This window comes from Herpailurus yagouaroundi, unplaced genomic scaffold (genome assembly GCF_014898765.1).
Source record: "Herpailurus yagouaroundi ecotype Mexico unplaced genomic scaffold, PumYag 77, whole genome shotgun sequence".
NCBI classification, from domain to species: Eukaryota; Metazoa; Chordata; class Mammalia; order Carnivora; family Felidae; genus Herpailurus; species Herpailurus yagouaroundi.
Genome location: NW_024412388.1, coordinates 25,761,834 through 25,784,111, shown reverse-complemented (window position 1 = coordinate 25,784,111; position 22,278 = coordinate 25,761,834). Strand labels below are relative to the sequence as shown.

The following is a 22,278-nucleotide window of genomic DNA, read 5'->3' as shown; positions in this document are numbered from 1 at the left end:
ATGATCGCCAGTGTTCCCCACTCCGGGGCGTGTCCTCTTCTGCCGGGGAGCACATGGCTCCTTGCCTGTCCTGCAGGTGGCCTGGGCTTGCGCTGCTAGGCCTGGCGCCGGGTCCCCGCATCCCGCCTGCACTCCGCACCTGGGACCCTCACTCCCCACACTGGCCGAGAATTGAGATGGTTCCTGTGGCCACAGTGTTGTAGGAAACAGAGGCAGAAGTGGCGGGAGGTCACTGAGAGCCTGGAGGCCTCATAAAGAGTCTGCACTTTGTCCTTAAGGAAGAAGAACCCATGAATTCTTAAATGTAGGGATGGGCCGGCCTTTCCCTTCTTGTCCCTTCCAGCTTCGACCTTTTATTTGAGGGTAGGAGCCATCAGTGAAGGAGTCATCCTCTACTGTGAATAAAGCTGGGTCTATTGCATCCCCTGGCCTCCTGATGTGACTTCCCGTCCTGGGAGCTTCTGCCGCCTGCAGCCTCCTGGGTGTCCACCATCTCTCTGGCTGGCCCCTCGCTGCCCCTGCAGAGCAGGCCCTTCTTGGGGTCTCTCCTCAGCTTCCTGTCCTCTTTCTTCTAGAACCCTCCACAGTTAATTGCATCCATTCCCGTGGCTTCCATCTCAACCTAAACACTGGTGACTTCCAAATCTGTTCCCCATTTGTAATCTTCCTGTGACACAGTTGATACGCTTCTCCCTCAGACATCTCAAACCCAAGGCACGCACATTAGGCTTCTCGGGCAGATATAACAAGACACCATACACTGGGGGCTGAAACAGAAATTTATTTTCTCACAATTCTGAAGGCTAAAAGTCCAAGATCAAGGTTCTGGCTGATTCAGTTTCTGGTCTGGGCTGTCTTCAGACTGCAGCCTATGACTGTGTTCTCACATGGTCTTTCCTTGGAGGCGGGGGGTGGGGGACACAAGCTCTGTAGTGTCTCTTCTTATAAGGACACTAATCCTGTCGGCTTTGGGCCCCACCCCTAGGGCCTCATTTAGCCTTTGTTACTTCCTTAGAGGCCCCATCTCCAAATACAGGCACATTTGAGGTTAACACTTCACCATATGAATTTGGGGAAGACACACAGGTTCAGTCCATTAACATCACCCAAACTGAGCTCACCATCTCCACCCCCATGCCACACCCCCTGCTCCAGTGTCCCCGTGTTGATGAATTGTGCCACCATCCATACCATCACTGGGCCTCACCTCCTCCTCCTTCTTCTCCCTCTCTCATCTCTGACTCAGTTCCCAGGTTGTCAGTTCTCCTGCTGCAGTGTCCCAGCCCCTCTGTCACTCCCGTGGCTGAGGCCGTCATCACCTCTCACTTGAATGATGGCCCAGTCCTTCTTCTTCGCCTCCCTGACTCTAGTCCTCCCCCACCCACCATCGGCCACACACATCTCAGCGATCTTTCCAGGATCCACATCTGGCAGAATTCTCTCCTACTTAAAAATTCCTCATGATGACTTCTCTTCGCTCTTAGGGTTATCATTCACATGGTATCCAAGACTCTCCATTTACGGTAACTCCAAGCCACATTCTGGCTCCTGTGAACCCACAGAGTGCCCAGTGCCTGGCATACAGCATGCGTTCAGAAAAGCTCTCAGATTAAGGTTTAATGACTTTCTACACAAGCACAACCAAACACCCTTCCTCCACACCCTCTCCATCCCCTCACGGCCCACTTTATCGCCTCTCAGAGCTCAGATGCAAGAGTCAGACATTCTCCGTTGTCCCCCTGGCTTTGGAGTCAGACAAACTCTGTTTGTAACTGAGTTCTGCCATTGGTTCTGTCTGTGGTCTTAGCCAGTCCTTCCATATCTTTGATTCTTAGTTTTCTCACCTGCGAAGGTGGACTGATAAACAATGATCTCATGGGGGTTCTTCCAAGGGCTCCGTGTAGTGAGGCTCCCAACACAGGGCCAGCCTGTAAACAGTTAAAAGCCTGCCCCTCAGGGCCAGCCAGAGTAAACAGTTAAAAGTCTGCCCCCTTGCCTGCTTCCCCAGGTCCGCAGCTCCTCTCCCAACCTGCACCCTTGGCCCAGAGCTTCAGAATGACCTCCGTCCCCATCCTAGCCCTCCTTTTATCTGCTTCTGGGGAATTCCATACATGACAGGCCCCTTGGCTCGGTGATAGGAGGATGTAGATGTTCCACAAGTGGCATGAGGCATTCGTGGGCAGAGACCACCCTCCAGGCACTCCTGGCCCCATCATCATCAATATGCCCTCTGCCCCAGCTCAGGTAAAGAGAAGCTTCCTTGGGGCCGGCAGGTGGCACTGCAATATAACCTCCCTCCCCTCATTAAAAGTGTGAGCCCTGGGTGGGAAAATTGGGGGATTTACTTTCTAGAAATTCTTCCAGTTCTGCTTGTCACAATCACAGGTCAGGGTGGGGGAGGGGACTCAGGCTCCATCAGTATCTGAGTACTTGGAGCCTGGAACTCAGTCCCCCTCCATGGGGGCAGCCAGCTGTAGGAAATGCATTCAGAGTTGCAATTGCTTTGCTTCCCAGTAGAACAAGAAATATTTAAGGAACAGGCAATTAGCACTTACCAGAAACATTATAAAATTACATACAACTTGCTAACAAGTTTTAGCATCAATCTGGGAGTCTCCTTGCTTCCTGACTCAGAGCCTGGAATCTGGCAGCCTAATGCTAAATCTGGGGATTTGGCTGGCACAGGCAAGGAAGGAGCTGAGACCTTGACCCTGGAGACAATGAAGGAGCAGGGCAGTCGAGATTATACAGAAAGGATGCCCAAGAGCGGGGACCCGTGTTGGAAATGAGGTCAGCTGTGTATTCAATATTATTTAAGCTCCTATTGTGTGTTGCAGACACTATTCAGGACATTGGGGCCCTGAGGACAAGAAGAAAATCTCTGCCTTCACCTAAGTCATAGCCTATGTTCAGTAGAGTCAAGGAAGTCCGAGAAGATGAGGAAATATCAAGGAGGGGCAGATAACGTTGCTTGAGGGCATCAGGGAAGGCTCTGTGGAGGAACAGGTGTCTGGAATGGAGAGTTGTGTAAAGGATGAGAACAAGTTGGTCAGAGGTCCCTGAGAGAGAGAGAACATGAAGTCTGAGAGCGAGTAGGGAGAACACAGGCAAGACTAGACCTCTGCCCCCCGCACCTCCACCCCCTTCCCAAGAACTTAATGTTGCTGGGACACATAGGTGAACTTCCTAAAAGTGACAGCCTCAGAGCTGGGCTGGAAAGAAGGCCAAAGACAACAGACCGGTATCATTGGTGCCACTCCTTTTTGGACCCTGCCTCACTTCAAGCACAAGGCCATTTTTCGCCTCCAGTCAGCTCTATTCAGGATACCTCTGCTTTGTACGTTATCCCCATGAGCTGAGAGGCCCAAACTCCCCAACTTGCCAGGAATAACACTAAGCATGTTCCTAAGACACTCCCTGAGTTTCCATGAGACCCTTAAAGCTTTCTCAGGCACAGAGAGCTAGGGTTTAGCTAGATGCAGGCAGCAGTTGCCCGCTGTCAGGAAAGCCCAGTGGGATCCACGCTGTACCCAAGTCTGTCCTGGCCCCTGGGGGCGGGGGGTTGGCAAACAACAGAGAATGCTGCACCATTAAAATTTGGCAGGCTGCAAGCGGTCTGCAATAACTGGCATTATGATACTGAAGAGAAAATTGGCAGGAAGTAATTTGTCCATGAGATATGCTCTCCAAATACACGGGCTTTTGCAAATAGCAAGCTCTAGCTTGGGGCTGATGCAAACAGCTTGGAGGCAACCCCAGTGCTCTGTATGTCCACATTTACCCCCTGTCCCTAACCTCCTTCAGCTGTGACATCCCCATGATAGTGTTGTGGAGGAAGGAGATGGGGAAGGAAGAACGTCACCCACTTCATCTACCCACACTTCCACCCAATTTGTGACAGCCTTTGCAAAGAGATGCGTGAAAACCCAGATGCACATACAGACGGATGCACTATGCCCCAAGCCTCCTTGTACCCTTCCCATCAGAAGCAGAGAAGTGGAGTGGGATGTGGTTCTAAGGAAATCCATGAGATCTAGGCATGCCCAGGGGTTGTCTTAAGCACCACAGTGTCTCCGTCACTCGAAAGGGGTTTGTGCTAATTGACCAATGGGTCTGGGCCACTCAGTATGTGTGAGATACTGTCCTTGGTTCTGGAGATACAGAGGGCAGAAGGGATGGGACCCCTGGCTTTGAGGAACTGATAGCCTCCAAGACAACACATAGATGACTCCTCAGTCATGGAACCAGGCTCTTCACGGTGCCCCTCAGACCCTCTCTGTGGTCTCATCTCTCTTCACTGTCACCTCCAGCCACAGTGAATTTCTAACTATTCTCCAGATACTATACTCTCTTCATTCCTCCTTCCTGCTTCTTTCCTTCCATCCTTCTCTCTGTCCGCCACTCATCACCCTGCAAATATGTACTGGGTGCTCCATCCGTGCCTCCCACTCTGCTAGAAGCTGGTAGTATAGACTTTTCAAAAACAGTCTTGGTCCTCAAGAAATTTTTCATTTAACATAGAGAAATGCATGCCAAAAATGACAGCAATGGACCCATGGCAGAAAACTGTCCAAAGGGCTGGGAGTGAGAGAGAAAGATCCCCTAAGTCTGCCTAGGTGATTTGAGGGAAGATCCCAGATTAAGAAGCACTTGAGCTGACGCTTAAAGGCAATTCCTCATCTGACAGAGGAGCAGGGGGTGTTCATTCAGGAAGAGAGGACACAGGTGCCATGTGAGAGCCATGTGAGAGCCGGCTGGGCTCCACCAGGCACCGGGTGATAATGACTATGGGGAAACACCTACTGGTTACTGGTTACATGCCATGTGCCAGGCATTTTGACAATTGTCTTCTACACGTAAGTTCATTAAATCCTCAGAACAACCCTGAAAGGTGGGCGTTATTACCATTTCCATTTTACAGATGACAAAAATAGGGCTCGGGGAGAATAGGAAATGTGCAAGATCTCCTACTTATGTCAGGGCCAGGATTTAGATCTCTGCTCATCACCACTGCACTGTTTTGTCTCTCCACAGACCGCTCAGTTTGGGGATGCATAAATCTCAGGGTCGGTGATGGCCAAAGATGAGTCTGGAGTGGGAGGGGGTAGGCAAGATCCTGCCACGTCAAGCTGTTAGGGGTTTAATCTGTGGATTTTAGGCAGCCATGAAAGAATCAATGAACAGGGCAGAGTAATGATGGGATTTTTCTTTCGGAGCCATCTCAGCCTGCTTTGCTGAGTACAGAATAGAGGCAAGAGGCAGGGGACCGACTCTCGCCTGATGCCACCATCCAGGTAGAGGGTAGACTAGAACAGTGAGAGAGGGGCTGGAGAGCAGAGGGTGCTGGGATGTTTCGGAGGGGGGCCAGGATGAGGCAGTTAGTGAGGCTGCAGGTGGGGAGGGGAAGGCAGAATCCAGGCTGATTCCCAGGTTTCCAGCTTGGCAGCCTCAGTGAAGCCTCTTTGCCTCTCCCACTCCCTCTGAGTTTCCTCCTCTGCTCTCCCAAAGGTTGTGTGGTCAGGTGCACACCTCCTCCCTTGCCCTCATCATTTCCCTTGTACTTAACTTCTGCAGCCATTTGACTGTGACTCTCTAAGGGCAGGGACCATGGGTCACGCCACTGTCTGTCTGTAGTGCTGAGCATGGCATTTGGCACAGTTTCCATGCAGCACCTATTAGCTGGATTCGAACGTTAAACAGCGTTCTCTGTGTTCCAAGTGCTGAACTGAGTCAATAACGCATAACCAATGCCTGCCTCTGTAGGACTGACATTCCATTGGACAGGAAACAGAGGAGCCAACCTGGCAGCCAGCGGGAGCAGGGGGGCAGAGTGGGTGAATCATTCTGTCCTTCACACCCATCAGACAGTAAGCATCTTGGGGGCAGAGATTCTTGTTCTTTTTTCCCCACTGCTATACCCCCAAGTGTCTAGAGCAGTAACTAATCACATGAATCAAGGCAGTGCCATGAAGGAAAAGATGGGGAACCAGGAGAGGCAAGAAAACGGGAACCACATAAGGTGCATGGTCAGGGAAAGTATCTCTGAGGTGGCCTCTTAAACTAATCCACAGAGTGACGAGTCGGCCACGTAAAAAGGGGAGGAGAGGAGGGGGTAGCCCAGGCTGAGGGCACAGTGACTAGATGAAGGGACAAATGAAGTACTACCCCTTTGGAAAGGCAGCAAGTCACAGCCCAAGCTTGGACCCCCCTTCTCCTCCTCCAAGTGGCGCTGTCCTTCTCGGAGCAATCAGATGGTGGATTTAGAGAGACATGATGCAATCGCTCCTGGACAGACGTTGTCATGAAAGAGAATTCCAATTTGGTATTAGAAATGGAAAAACCCAGGAGAAGACTGTAAGGTTGATCACAGATGATGGGGATAAAGCCGCCAAGCAAATGGAGAGCAAATACTTCGAGCGGCGAGCCCATCACAGTGGAATTCTGAAGCACTCACCTCATGTTTGCCAGCTTGCTTTTTGTAGGCAAAAGGAGAGAGGGAGGGAGGGAGAGAGAGAAAGAGAGAGAGGGAGCAAGTCTTATAAAATGGAATTATATTAACCAGATAACAGAAATTGCATGCATGATTTTCTCCAAGTCAAAATTTGGTTTATCAATTTGCTTTTCTGGGCCCTGACATCAGACTGGGTCAGACTGGGAGGGTCAAGGTCAAGTGCCTTTCAGGCAGGCAGAGGAGCACAGGGAGCCTTCTCTGGGAGGGCGAGGGGCCTGGGTCCCTGTGCCCCCAGCAGAGGTTGGCCCTGGGCTTGGAGGGAAGGCCCAGACAAAGACAAGGAGCGTCTGAGGAACACAAGCCAGCCACCAGCCCCTCTGTCAAACTCTCCAGCCACCCTGCCCTCCTCTTCTCCCCTACACCCAGTCCCGGCCCTACACATATCCCTTTCCTATTCTGGACCTCTTCACCAAGTGCTCTCTTAAATCTGACTTCCCCTTGAGGGCTACCATTACCCGGTAGCCCTCTCCTGTGCCAGTCCCCACGAACTTCACGTTTGAGAGGCAGGTTTACAGTTCATCCTCCAGTGCCATTCTGGCCACGTGTCCCCCATCTCCCTGGATCTCATGCTGTCACCACATCTGGCTCTTGTCCCCTCCCATCAGTGCCACCAGCCTCTTCCTCTCTACCCCAAGTCTTGCCGTCACCTTGCCTTCCAGCCACTTGACCTTCTCACTTCATAGCGCTGCCCTCTGGCTGCAGCTGGACCTTGCTCTCCAGCACCTCTCAAATCTGAGCTGCACCTAGCCTGCGCCGGGCCATTTGTCCCCTCAGCTCTCCCTACCCACTCTGCTCCTGATCATCATCCTCCCTTGGCCTCCCGATCCCCCAGCCCCTCCTGCTTCTCCCCCCCAACCCCCCACCCCCATTAGCCTGAGCCCCGAGGGTAACACCTCTGCCATTCTTGTAATGGTATCCTCAGCTCCTTGCCCCAGTGGCCTTCCCTTTCTCCAAACCCCACCCCTCCATCAGTCCTGGAGCCCCCTTTCTCCACTTCTGCATGCACCAAGCTACTGAGCTGCTCGGGGGCGCCCCGTACATGCATCATCTCCACCCTCCTTAGGCGCTAGGTGGCAGTCCATCCAACCATGATCTTATCCAGCGTGAGTGCCTCAGACATTCTCGTCAATGTTAAATCCCTTTCCCCACAAGCAGGCCCTGTCCTTCAGCAATGACCATGAACCCTTCCTCCATTGGGAAGTAGAGCCTGTGCCATCGCAGGACTTCCTTCATCCTCCCACACCATACCTGAAATCTTAGTGATCACCTCCTCCTTCCTGTCATGCAGGAAGGAGCTTCCTGCTGGCTTAGGCTATCCTGCAGTGTGCTCTGGGTCCCCTGCCCTACCTGCCCCAGAGCCTCCGGCTGTCATCCCCATCTGTCCTCCAAATCTTCAGTTAGCCATTTACTCTGTGTGTCTGTCTGTTTGCCTGTCTGTCTCCCTCCCTAGCATTTAAATGTGGTTACATTTCTCTGATCTTAAAAATATGTTTAAGCTGCCTACTTCAAGGCCATGTTCCTCACAAGTTACCACCTAAGCTCTCTCTATTCCTTCACTTCCAAGAAATGGCTCCTTTAAAAGTCATCTGTTCCTCCTGTATCATCTTTCTCTTCTCCCATTGCATATGGCCCCATCACTGTATGCAACCACTCCTGCCAGTATCAGCAGTGACCTCCTTCTTCTAACCTGCTTGTCAGCCCCACCTAAGCTTCCCTGAACCTTCGAGGCTAGAGATCTGCTCCTCGAAAACCATTCTTCTCCAAGCCTCTGTGACCCTGCTCAGCCAGGATTTCAGTCCAGCATTCCACTGGGCCATCCAGTATTCCTAACTATATTCTGTCCAGGACTGACATCTCACTCTCTGTGGGTGGTCACATCCTTCTCATGGCTCCTTTTACCATATGTGAGCTGAATCCCAAATTATGCATCCCTACACTAGACTTTTCTCCTCAACTTAAGACCCATGTAGCCACTTTCTGCTAGATGTATCCACTTGGAGGTATCACAGGCATCCCCAAAACTCCGCATTCCTTACTGATGACCATACACACCTGCTCTTCTCCCTGCATTCTTGTCTCAGTGAGTGTGCACCCAGGTGCCCAGGCCAAACCCTCAGGCATTGTAGACCCTGGCCTCTCCTTTATCCCTGGCGTGCTCACTCTCAGGATAGCCTGTGGCTTCCTGCTGTCCCACCTCCCAAATCTGTCTACCTCTCCCCATCCGCTCTGTCTTTGCCCAGTCCAGGATGTCACCAAAACATCCCCCACCTTATTGTGAGTCTCCCACCAGAATGGCAACTTCATGGAGGCAGGGCTTGTGTCTGCCTTGTTCTCTGTTGCACCCCCAGTGCCCAGCACAGTGACTTACACTAAGTAGACATTTGTGTGTTTGCCGAATGAATGAATGATCCCCTTGCCTCCAGAATTGCTGCCCCCAGACCATTCTGCAGATAACAGTCAGGGTGATCTTTTAAAATACACGATATGACGGGCACCTGGGTGGCTCAGTTGGCCAAGCGTCTGACTTCGGCTCAGGTCATGATCTCGTAGTCCGTGAGTTCAAGCCCCACATTGGGCTCTGTGCTGTCAGCTCAGAGCCTGTAGCCTGCTTCAGATCCTGTGTCTCCTTCTTTCTCTACCCCTCCTTCTCTCTCTCTCTCTCAAAATAAATATTAAAAATTTTTAAAAATAAAATAAAATGCACAGTATGAAATGCTAAGTAAAATGAAAGCCTTTGTTAACTCCCCACTGCCTCCTATCTGCAACCTAGTCTTGTTAGCAGATTATACAGTGTCTTTCATGGGTTGGCCCCGCACACCTTTTCCAGCCTCATCTCCCACCAGCTTGTAGAAAATATCTACACTTGTACTTGTAGAAAGGCAATGTGGTACAACAGTAAGAACCCTGGAACCATATGTTTGGATCTGAGATAACTCAGATGACCTTGGATAATTGCATGATCTCTCTGGGCCTCAGTTTCCTCACCTTTAAAATGAGAATAACAGTACCTAGCTCATAGGGTTACTATAAGGATGAAATATTAGAATGATCAGAGTGGCTTCCAGCACATATTCGGCACTAGAATTATCAGTCATACAACTAACTTAGTTATAATAACGATTAGTGAGTTATTATCTCTGCTTTCATTGCAATCCTACAGTGTCACCCCTGTGACTTTGCATGGCCTCTTCCCCATCTGAACGGTCCTTCCTCCCCCTTTCTCCCACTCATTCCTTTCTTTTTTTTCTAGCTTTATTGAGTTAATAATTGACATATAACATTGTGTAAGTTTAAGGTGTAGAGCATGATGATTTGATATGTGTATGTGTGGCAAAATGATTACCATAATCAGGTTAGTTAACACATCTACCACAACACCTCACAATGTGTGTGTGTGTGTGTGTGTGTGTGTGTGTGTGTGTGTGTGTGTTGAGAACTTTTAGGATCTACTCTCTTAACAACTTCCAGATATCTGATACCATATTGTTGACTGTAGCCACTATGCTGTACATTACATCCCGGAACCTCTTCACCTTCTAACTGGAACTTTGTACCCTTCGACCCACTTCATTGGTTTCCCCTCCCTACTCCACTATACCCTATCCCACTCATGGCAACCAGCAATCCACTCTCTGGTTTTATGAGTTTGGGTTTTTAGATTCCACGTATAAGTGCGATCACCCAGTATTTGTCTTTTTCTGACTCATTTCACTTAGCATAATGCCCTCAAGTTTCATCCATGTTGTTGAAAATATCAGGATTTTCTTCTTTTTTCTTTTTTATGGCTGAATAATATTCCAGTGGGGTGTGTGTGTGTGTGTGTGTGTATGTGTGTGTGTGTGTGTGTGTGTACATTTACTACATTTTGTTTACCCATTCATTCATGGGTAGTTAGGTGTTTCCATGTCTTGGCTAGTGTGAATAATGCTGCAATGAATCCCACCCATTCCTTTCACCTGCTGGCTCTTGCACAGCCTTCAGACCTCATCTTAGACATCACCTTCTCCAAGAAGCCTTCCCTGATGGGACTGAGCTGAGATAAGCAGTCATCCACCTTGGGCATAAATTGAAAAGAAGCCACCAAAATACTCAGTAATTAAGTTTAATAATTTAATACAGTATTTTTTTAAAACCAAGATTAATGCAAAATATCTATGATAAAAATGTCAACGTTTTAAATAATAAGAAACTCAGATGGCCAGGACTAGGGGGAGGCCAGTGAAGTGAGTCACACAAGTGCTGGGTCAGATCTGATCTTTAAGTTCTGATTTTTTTTTTCTTTGTGGGCTTGATTTATATGCATTAATTTTGATTTTCTAAAAATGTTAAAAAATAACATGAAGATGTTATTTATCTTGATTGCTGAGGGGTTTTTTTGTTGCCCCCTAAAATTTTGTGCTAAAGTTTAGTGTCTCACTCCCCACACTGCGTTTCCAGCCTCACCCTCTAAATTTGAGTTAAGTGCTCCTTCCGGATGCCTACACACACACACACACACACACACACACACACACACACACACGATTCTAGCCAAAGAATGCTTTGTTCTGCCAACTCTCAGCAGAGATCTGGAAGCCCTAGTTTTCGGGGTAATATGAATGTGACAGTCAAGAGCCTGTCCATATAAGGCAGTGCATGGGGCTAGCCTGATCAGCCCACAGAAACCCACCAGTTGTGCTAAGAAAATTTTTGGAGAGTCATCCCTGATAGGGTCACGCACAGCAACTTCAGGGACTCTGGCTCCATGGCTCATAATGGTGTCTACGGCAAAGGCAGGGTTCCTTTGGCCTGACGATCCTGGGAAGGTGTCCAACAAACTTCCCTGGTTACTCCAGTGGCCTCTCTTCCAAATCACAGGCCCCTACCACCCTCACCTCGCTATCTGTCCCTTTGTCCATAACTCCCTGTCTTTCCTGCAAGATGCCTTCCTCCCTGGGAACAGCTCCTCCTCCTCTTCTCCTTCCTCCCCTCCATCCCCTTCACCCCTCCTTTCCACTCCATCTCTCACAGCACCAAGCACAGGGTTCCGGAGGAAGCTCCAGGGACTTGGCCAGGACATACTCCTTTCCTGAAGTCTCCAGGGTCTAACTGTCCTGTAAGGTGGCCAGCCCATCATGCCCCACCGTGCCCGCACATCCTCCCGCCCCACCGAGCTGTCTCAGGGAACCCACTTGGTGTGTGACTCACCACCGTGGAATCCAATGAACTTTAAAGGCATTCTTAGTCATTTGTTCCATTTTACCTGCACCATCTCCAATTGAATTAAAAAAAAAATTCGGGAAAGTGCTTCCATGTCAGAAGGCAGCGAATATTGATTCTCACTTAATCTCTGGTTTGGGGAATGGCAGCCAGTAAAGCCTTCTCATTTCATGCTTGTCTTTGCTGCTCAGGAATGGGCTGAGCTGAAGGTCTATCTAGTCATCTGAGTGCGGAGTCAAGTTCAGTAAGCTCCAGACTGAGATCTGTTAGCTCTGAGACAGGTATCTCATAAAGAATGTAGACCCACCTTCACCGAATGAAAATATCCAAGCACCTAGTGTTCTCTGTGTGGACACAGAGTCTCTGGCATTTGTCAGCTGGAAGGCACATTCATCCCAAGATGCAGTTTTATTTATTTATTTTTTTTAAGTTTGTTTATTTATTTTCAGAGAGTGGGAGTTTTAGTGGGGGAGGGGTGAAGAGAGGGGGAGAGAAAGAATCCTAAGCGGGCTCCACGGTGTCAGCGTGGAGCCCAATGTGGAGCTTGAACCCACAAACTGTGAAATCAAGAGTCAGACACTTACCTGACTGAGCCCCCTGGGCGCTCCTGGGATGCAGTTTTTTTTTTTTGTTTTTTTTTTGTTGTTGTTCTAAAATTTTGCTGGCATTTTATTATTATTTTTTCAATATATGAAATTTATTGTGAAATTGGTTTCCATACAACACCCAGTGCTCATCCCAAAAGGTGCCCTCCTCAATACCCATCACCCACCCTCCCCTCCCTCCCACCCCCCATCAACCCTCAGTTTGTTCTCAGTTTTTAAGAGTCTCTTATGCTTTGGCTCTCTCCCACTCTAACCTCTTTTTTTTTTTTCCTTCCCCTCCCCCATGGGTTTCTGTTAAGTTTCTCAGGATCCACATAAGAGTGAAAACATATGGTATCTGTCTTTCTCTGTATGGCTTATTTCACTTAGCATAACACTCTCCAGTTCCATCCACGTTGCTACAAAGGGCCATATTTCATTCTTTCTCATTGCCACGTAGTACTCCATTGTGTATATAAACCACAATTTCTTTATCCATTCATCAGTTGATGGACATTTAGGCTCTTTCCATAATTTGGCTATTGTTGAGAGTGCTGCTATAAACATTGGGGTATAAGTGCCCCTATGCATCAGTACTCCTGTATCCCTTGGGTAAATTCCTAACAGTGCTATTGCTGGGTCATAAGGTAGGTCTATTTTTAATTTTCTGAGGAACCTCCACACTGTTTTCCAGAGTGGCTGCACCAATTTGCATTCCCACCAACAGTGCAAGAGGGTTCCCATTTCTCCACATCCTCTCCAGCATCTATAGTCTCCTGATTTGTTTATTTTGGCCACTCTGACTGGCGTGAGGTGATACCTGAGTGTGGTTTTGATTTGTATTTCCCTGATGAGGAGCAACGTTGAGACAGGAAACCATCAAAACCCTAGAGGGGAAAGCAGGAAAAGACCTCTCTGACCTCAGCTGTAGCAATTTCTTACTTGATACATCCCCAAAGGCAAGGGAATTAAAAGCAAAAATGAACTACTGGGACCTTATGAAGATAAAAAGCTTCTGCACTGCAAAGGAAACAATCAACAAAACTAAAAGGCAACCAACGGAATGGGAAAAGATATTTGCAAATGACATATCGGACAAAGGGCTAGTATCCAAAATCTATAAAGAGCTCACCAAACTCCACACCCAAAAAACAAATAACCCAGTGAAGAAATGGGCAGAAAACATGAATAGACACTTCTCTAAAGAAGACATCCAGATGGCCAACAGGCCCAGGATGCAGTTTTAAACAGGGCAAGGCAAGATTTCTCATGAAAGGTCCTGCCTGTGCCACTCTGAGCACTGACTCCTGGCAGAGGTACAGCAGAGCATGTAACGTGGGCCTCTGGCTCCAAGAGAGGTCGGAAGTCACCTTTCGTGTCTGTTTTCTCTTCTTCCTGTCTTTCAGAGATCGAGCAGGGCAGCTGTGGCGATCCTGGCATCCCTGCCTACGGCCGAAGGGAAGGCTCCCGGTTCCGCCACGGTGACACACTCAAGTTTGAGTGCCAGCCTGCCTTTGAGCTGGTGGGGCAGAAGGCAATCACGTGCCAAAAGAATAACCAGTGGTCGGCTAAGAAGCCAGGCTGCGTGTGTAAGTGAGCGGGGAGGAGGCCGCTTTGGGGTCTTCATCAAGAGGCAGGGGGCCCCATTTCCCAGCTAATTCCAGGGCCCCATCCTTGGGAACCTTGCGGGTCATAACAACAGCTTCTGGTTGGTTTCTTTTCCTCCCAGCGTTGCTGGTTGGGTCCTCCTTTCTGGCAGTAACGTAGACTGTGGCACCGAGAATGATCGATCTTGACATTTGGGGGCCTTCTTCAACATCGTCTTCCCTTCCGTGGTGATCCTTGAGAGCAAGGTAGAGGCCACTGGGGCTTGGCCCACCAGGCTCTGAGCCAGACATTTGCTCCTCACTCTTGTTGCCGCCAGTGACACCATACAATCAAACCAGGGTGGAAGGGGCGGGCAAGTTTGTAAGACTGTCAACTCTGTACCGGCCTCTGCGTACCGTGGGAAACCACAGCCTTGCCAGGATATGAGAAGCTTTCCTCAAATTGCTTCCTCTTGGATTGGATTTAGGGAGGGATGGGTAATCAAGCTGTCTTTAGATTGTTGATCCTTTGGAGTGCCCATCCAATGGAGATAACAAAGAGGCCCTTTTTTCTTCCTCTGGGAAGGTATGACCTTACCTTCTGGCACAAATTGTACTTTAGGTCCTGGGCCTGGTGGGATTGGCAAGTGTGAGGGGATGTATACAGCAAAGAGCGGAGCCCGCTTGGTCTCTGTTGAGAAATCAAAGGCTCACTCTTCTCTGGGCTACCACGTCTTCTTCTCCCAAGCTTCGCCACCCCACCTCCTCCGTCTCTTTCCATCTGCTTCTTGCAGGGGAGGGTGGAAGCCTGACCCTCTGATCATTTCTCCCACTGCAGTGGGCTGCTCTGGGTCTCCAGGTGCTACACATACTAGACTGTACCGCCCTCCACCCCGCCCGGGGCTGGGGGAGAGAATAACCTGGGGGTTATGAGGGAACGTCAGTTAGGACTGAGACTTTGGTGTATGAGTCGGTGAGTTTGGGTCATACCTTTTCAAACAGAAAAATCACTTTGTTTTGACAGAGCATTTGTGATGACTTGTGAGTTTGTGTGGAAATTCTTGAAGAGGTTTAAAGAACAAATTGCTCTTAGATATACATCAAATCACCCTTGGATACACCCTTGTTGCAAAAAAATAAAATTGCATGAAATCTGCCCATCTCTGTGGCTGGATGTGGTTAGAATATAGTGCCCAATGGTGTTGGCCTCATAGCACACTGGGAACCAGAGGGACTGGGGCCAGGAGAGGCAGGGGAGCCTGCGACAGAACAGCCCAGGACCAGCGGGAATGAGGCCAGAGTGGGTGGACGGAGCAGGGCTCTACCCAGCAGGTTGGAGGCAAGCAACCTGCCTCTAGAGGCAGACGGCAAAGGTACAGACTGTGGGAGCCCCAGGCGTTGTGGGGGCTTTATCTCTAAAATCCATTAGATGAAACAAGGCAAGGACAAGTGGAAGAGGGTCAGGCCTCTGGAGCAGAGAGCCAGTAGAATGAAGTGGGTAGCAGAGCCAGCTGGCGTCTTAGGACAGGATAAAATTTCCTGCCTCGCAAGCTGAGAGATGCGGGTAGCAGACCACTACCTGAAGGCTGTCACTCAAGTCCTCCAAGAATTTACTGGACTCTTTGGCCCTTAGGAGGAGCTTTAGGAAATCTTTCTAGAACCTTCAGTAAGAGCAAAGGGTCATGAAGTGCTTGTCAGCAGGCCCTTCATTTCCAGGAATGAGGCAGGCAGCCTCCAGTGAGCTGGGCATTGCTTACAAACAGCTGAGAAGGAACAAGGGCAGAGCCAACCTGGCACATGTGGAGCCGTACATTCTGTGGTTTCAAGTAAGGAAGAGGAGCCTGAGGCTTATTGATGAGAACTGTGAAGGAGACACTCTGGGGGGCAAGCATGGTATTTCTTCCTCTGGATGGTTCTGGGATGTAGGGGGTTGGCATCCCCAAGGCACTCCCATTGCTCAGGTTTTTCTGGTCATTTGGGTGTAACAGAACACAGCTTGAGTCTCAGGGATGCTGGCTTCATGAAGGAGGTTGGAGAGAGCCAGCTGGCCCCCATGCCTTTTTGCACCACACAGCAAGGTCGCGTTCCTATTCCATGAAGTCAAAGGAGCGCCGTCTGTCAGCTCTCCACTGAGTCCCCAGCCCCTAAACTGACACTTCCACAGGTGGCGGGCTTTGCCCTCAGGTTGCTCACAGTCTAACTGGTAGTGAGAGACGGCACTAAGAAGCCCCAGTGCACAGAGATGGCTTTGGATTCAAACTCTGGAGACTTGTTTCTCAGTCCTGGCTCAGCATCATGACTATAGCCAGGGCATCTTCTCTCTGGTTTTGGTTTACTAATCCACCCAGTGTGGTAGCACTCTGTTCTGGCTCCCCAAATTCCATACCTCTCTCTGATCGTATCTCTGAAACAAGATGACTATGGCACAAACAGTCAGTCCTCACTGCCCACAATGAGTGCTTGGAAACCACTTCCGAAAAGTGGGTCACTGACAGAGCGGGTCATGTACTTTGATTGAGGGACATGTTAAACTGGGGCTCCACTCCTGACCTTAGATCAAACGTGTCATAGTGTGTGATCTAGAAGCATCTCTAAAAATATCAAATCATACAGTCTCTGAATCGTATAATGTAGTGATGAAATGTACGTACGAAAGCACCTCTAGCAAAAGTCAGCGTAAACACCCTAAATTTCACCATGCGTTGTCACAATAAATATTAGTACAATATTTAGCAGACAAACCCTCCTTTCCTTCTTAGCATTTAGAAGGAGATTGGAGAAAGAGTTTGATGGTTCAGATTTCTGTGAACAATTGTCCAAAGAAATGCAAAGTGGTGCCTTGTTCTTCTCTTGAAACATTTTCTTCAAAACAGCTCTTTACTAGGGAATTGCCCTGCTGAGACCATACACACTCTTTCCTTCATGTTTCGAAACATTTTCTGTAGCAAGCAGAGATTTCAAAATCATTCCATTGGCGTTTGAGCTGCCCTCGCGGTAGTAGGTGCTCAATAGATGGTCTTTTTCATCTAGGTTTTAAAGAAGATGATGTTTCTCACAATGAAAACCATTTTGAAAGAAAAGATGGAACCAGCTTCTCTCCTGTTACTCTCTTCCTCCTTGGTTAATTCCCATCTCCAGGGATTGCCGCTCAGAATCAGTTGGAGGTAGTACCATTTTCCACCCATCTGAAAATATTTACTGAGCGCCCATCCTGTCTCAGCACCGCATAGTGAATTCGGAGCTGTTCGGCCCCTGCCTAGAAAATGTGCTCAAGCTGGTGTCCTGGTGAGAACACTCTGGCCAGGCTGCACAGTGTCTTCACTCTCCCAGAGCCCTGCCCATCTCACCCCGTTCCTTGCAAAAGAATCGGGAACCTTCTCCACACAACTGCACCCGGTTATTCTTCCACCATAAGAGATACAATGGGAAGGAAGAGACAAATAACTCTGATGGTGGTGCACAATATTTGATGCTTTGTTGACAGGCTAGCAGAATGCTTCACACTTCATAAGGAAGGCAGGAAACCAATTATCAGTCCATTAGCAGCCACTTGCAGAAGAAGTTTCAAAACAGGCTTCACCAGAGATATGCCAAGGCTGCACAAATGCAGGCTTTCTTACGCCATTTTGTAAACCACTCAAGGAAGGTGTGAATCCTAATTGCTCAGTTCCTAATGTATGTAGCGTATGTGTGAAATGGGAAGGCAGGGCCTACTGGGATGGATACGGTGTAAGTTGTGAATCAGCAGCCAAACCCTGAGAGACCAAGGGGAGGAGAAATGGGTCCTTGGGCACCCAAAGAAAATGTCACAGAGGAACCAGGGCTTAAGCTGGGCCTTGAAGAGTTGACAGGTAAAGGAGGGTGTTCCACACAGGTACGCTTCAGGAAATGGTCTGTTAGTACGACCCTCCTGTCCCTATTCCCCTGAGTTTGTCCCACTAAGCCCCCCACCCTCCCCCACGCTGGACACACACACATACACACACATCTGGACAAAGGAGTGGACGGGGTCATAGGGTCATCTGAATTCGCAACCTCAGCACTATTGACATTTTGGACCAGATCATTCTTTTGGCGGTGGAGGGGCAGTCTTGTGCATTGTTTTAGCAACATCCACGTCCTGTACCCACGAGAAGATGATGGCACACACAGCCCTCCCGCTGCCAGTTGTGACAACCAAAATGTCTCCCTCTTGGACATGGCCAAATATCCCCTGAGGCAAAAACCACCCAAGATTGAGAACCCCAAGTCTAAGATACCCTGGACTTATTGAATTCTAAATATGAGGAAATCTGTGTTTTAGCATTTTAAATGAGGCTATGACTAAAGTCTATAGGATTATCATGGTGAGAAACCTGGGGGGTAAAGGAGGATGGCAATATCAAATGTTTTATGTCATTGGGAAGATAGAAAATCTTCCCTACAGCTTTGGAATATTTACTCTCTCATTTTACCGATGAAAACAAAGTTCAAGGAGATGAGGTGACTAGCTCAGAAGTCATAGAACCACTGAGCATTGGGCTGGAATTTGAAGTGTTAATTGACAGAGCAGGGTTCCTACTCCAAACCCCATCCTCTCTCCACTGCTCTGCATTTGCAGAATCCAAGGGCTCACCTGCAGCAGGAAGGACAAAGAAGCCTTAGGACAAAAATACTAGGCCCAGAGCACACAGGCAAACTGTTGGCTGAATCCCTCCCATGCAGTTTCAGAGATTGACAAGCATTAAAAAAAAAAATTCGTGAAGGCTGGACCCACGGCCCTTGTTGGAACTGTATGAATGTTGCATACCAATATGCAATATACTGGCGCCCAAGCCTTTCCCTAATCTTCACTTTTTCTCATTCCTTCTACCCATCCATTTATCCATCCATCTTTGATATATTGAGCACCGACTGTATACAGAGTAAGCTGCATAAGAGGATATGGCTGTTCCTGGTCAAATTGGAACCTGGGGGGCCTCTGGGAATGATCTGGCTCATCTGGGGATGGGGTTGAAGGGATAATCTCTTAGTGCCGTGCCCTGTATACTGTGCCAGAACTCGTCCAGGAAGTATCTGGAGCTCAAGGATCAATACTCAGCACAGGCTCGTGGTATATTCTAGTATTTAAAAAGCTTAAATAAATTTAAAGATTTAAACAAGTAAAACACTCTTAATGTTACTTCCTTAAACCAAAACTAATTTCAGACTTGGCCATTTTTGTTCCATCCTTGCTGCTAAACACACACATATTTTGTGTGGTTTTCGTCGAAGTGAACATATCTCACATTCTGTGCTTTAAAGTTCACATCGTGTTGTGGGTCTTATCACGTTGTTGCGTGTCTTTCATACTTTTCGTTCTTAGAGCATCTGTGGAATATTCTGTTTAGTGAAGGGGGCCATGACTTAGTCAAACAGTTACATTCAGTTACTTTACATAAAGCTGTGATGAACATCTTCATGCACATGGCTTTCTTCTTTTTTCTCTTGAACTGTTTCCTTAGGTTAGATTTCCAGGAGTGAGGTTATCAGGCCAGAGCATGAACACTTTTATGACTCTTGACGTACACTCTTACATTGCTCCCCCAAATTGTTGTTCCAGTTCCTAATGCCAGTAACAAAAGTTATGTGATGAAGAATAAGATTCATATAATATGCTGCCTTCCCACCCAGAAACATGACATCTCTGTCTTTCATGTTCATGTGCTTTCACTTTTCTAGATACAACAACTTGGTGGTCTTCTTCATGTAGGTCATATGACGTATTGCTTGCAACCTTTATCTACATCACCAGACCTCAAGTTATTTGCATGACCTTTTAAAAAATTGCTAATTTAATAAGTATAAGTTGAATATATCCCTGGTAGACTTCTCTAAAGTGCCAAATGTCATGATAAGTGCTACAAATCCAGAGATGAATCGGACACAGCTCGCTCTGATGAATCACAGAGCTCGCTCTGATGTAGAGATAGACATAATTATGTAAATTAAAGTGGGCTCTTGTGGTTCAAAATTTAATTTTTCATTTAGAAAGCATTGGTGATACAGACACATTTAGGATCTGCCCCACAAAGATTCATTCTTTTATTTAACACCTATTGGCTGAGTGCCTGTGATGCGGCAGATATCGTAGCGGGTGCTGAACGGGGGAGCAACAGCCCGCCTTCTCATGGAGCGTAGAGAAGTCATCGCTGTTAGAACAGTGGGGTCTAAAGGATGGGAGGGCAGAGTGGTTCTCCTGTTGGAACAGGAACATCCAGGGGGGCAGCACTGGGTTCTGAGAGAAGCCGTGGGGGTCGGGCCTATGCAGCAGGGGGTGTTCAGTGGATTCATTGATGCACACATGTGCCTACATGCATGCACCCCCCATCTGGGTCCTTGCTTTGGGTGCTTCCTAAAGGGGTTGACCGCTGCCAAACGGATGTGAGTGGAAGAAGGAAGGTGTGGGTCCATGGGAGTAGCATCTGGAGAGAGACCGCTGGGTACCCATGGGCCAGAGGCATGTCCCTGCTGGGCCAAGGGATATGAAAGTGGCATCAGGATTTCTGTCACAGGAACCTCGACAGTGATGCCAGTCCTGGCTTCCCTCCAGCCAGCCTGGGTCCATTCCTGTCTCGAGGGGACAGGAGCACTTGGTGTTTGTAGTCCCTGTGTAGCAACTGTCTGTACTGACATGTGGCCACAACGGTGTTGTGTTGGTGTTTTCCTTCCCAATTTGAAGGTACTCTTCCTATACTGTGGGTAGAAACTCTTTGCGGTATTTGATACATGTGTTTTCCCAATCTCTTGTTTCCCCCAGTCCTTTATTTTATTTCATTTCATTTTATTTTTTTTCCTATTTTGCATTGTGCATTTGTTTTATATAGACAAACCCTCAATATTTGTGATCTCTTTTCAAAGCTGACAGAGTTATCATTCTGCCACGGATCTGAGAAGCGGTCTGTCCTATTTTTGGTTATTTGTCAGTAATTTGATTTTTTTAAAAATATAATTTGTTAATCCATCTGGAGTTTATTTAGAGGAATGTATAACGTATGGTCCAAACTATTAAGCAGTTTTCCAACACGATGCATTAAGCAATTCGTTTCCCTTTTGATTTGAGGGAAATGAATTGTTTTATCGCACGCTGAATCCTCACATGTAGTTAAGTCTGTTTCTTGAGACACGCTTTGTCCTGCTGCTCTATTTCTATCTCGGCCCCGGCATTGAATAATTTTAATTGTTGTTTTATAATATGTTCTAATATCTGGCAGTGCCGAAAACTCCTCCTTCCTCCCTTAATTATTTTTTTCTTTCAGAAGTATTCATTGTTATTCTCATCTGTTTGTTGTTCAAGATTAATTTTAGAATCATTTTGTCAGAGTAAAAAAAAAATCCTATTGGGATTTTGTATGTGCACTCCTATTAAACCATAAATTAACTGGAGGAAAATAGACATTTTTATAATACACAGCCTCCCCATCCGGAAACCTGGCATGTCACTCTCTTTGTTCATCTACTTACATTTCTCTAAATATAACAGCTTTGTGGGTTTTCTTCATATAGGTCACATACATCACTTGCTACCCTTATTTTTAAATAGGCAGGTACTTTATTCACTCTCCTCCCACTCCGACCTCAATGCCCTGTGCACAGGTGAAGCCTGTCCCTTTTCCCCCTCCTCTCTGTGACTGAATCCTGGCTTTTCCTGTAAATATATACTCCCAGATTTTTCCAGGACAAGAACAATTTCAAATATCCTTTCCTTTGGCCCAGAAAATATGATTGCAGTAGCTAGGGTCTTCGGAAATTGCCTTTCTCAAATGTTTGGAGCCGGAATCGGGATCAGCTGAGGTTTGAAAGCATCAGCCTCCGTGCGGGGGATAATATTCCTGGGCACTGCTTGTGATCAGGGGCATGGGGCTGTAACAAGAGCTGTGTGAACATCCTCTGCTGATGTAATGTTCTGCTCAGTTCTCTAGGCTGCCTTAAAGGCCTCGATAACCCACAGGAGGCCCCAGGAGAGGAGCAGGGAACCTGGGGATTGCTTTGGCCCAAATTTGTATTTCAGGCCAGTTCCTAGAAATTCAAAACCAGCATGTAAGCTTCTGGGGCCACCTTCTTCTGTTACCCAGTCCTCAAGAACCTGGACACTGAAGACTTGTGGTCTCACTGTGTTAGTGCTCTGCAGAGTTGGGGTGGGAGGTAGGGCACCTGCTCTGTAGAGGGCCTCCAGTAACCCAGAAGAGTCATTTCCTTGGACAATGTCCTGGTGGGGTAGGAGGCAGGGAGGATCTGTGTCTGCTCCTGCACTGGGGAAGGGACACTACAGTCATGGCTGTGAAGCATTTCAGCACCACAGGGGCAGCATGGGGAGGGTAAGCCAGGGTGGAGGGAAGCCAGGGCTGGGAAAACTGACCCTGGATGAAGGGATGGCTCA

The 22,278-nt window shown here is 48.1% G+C and overlaps 1 protein-coding gene across 1 annotated transcript in view; it reads left to right on the top strand.

The window, feature by feature from the left end:
- The window catches only part of CSMD2 (CUB and Sushi multiple domains 2), a 553,689-nt gene that overhangs the window by 280,042 nt on the left and 251,369 nt on the right, over positions 1 to 22,278 (top strand). The window contains exon 13 of the mRNA XM_040455784.1: positions 13,701 to 13,883. Coding sequence (XP_040311718.1) covers positions 13,701 to 13,883 — 183 coding nt within the window. The remainder of the gene's footprint in view (positions 1 to 13,700; positions 13,884 to 22,278) is intronic.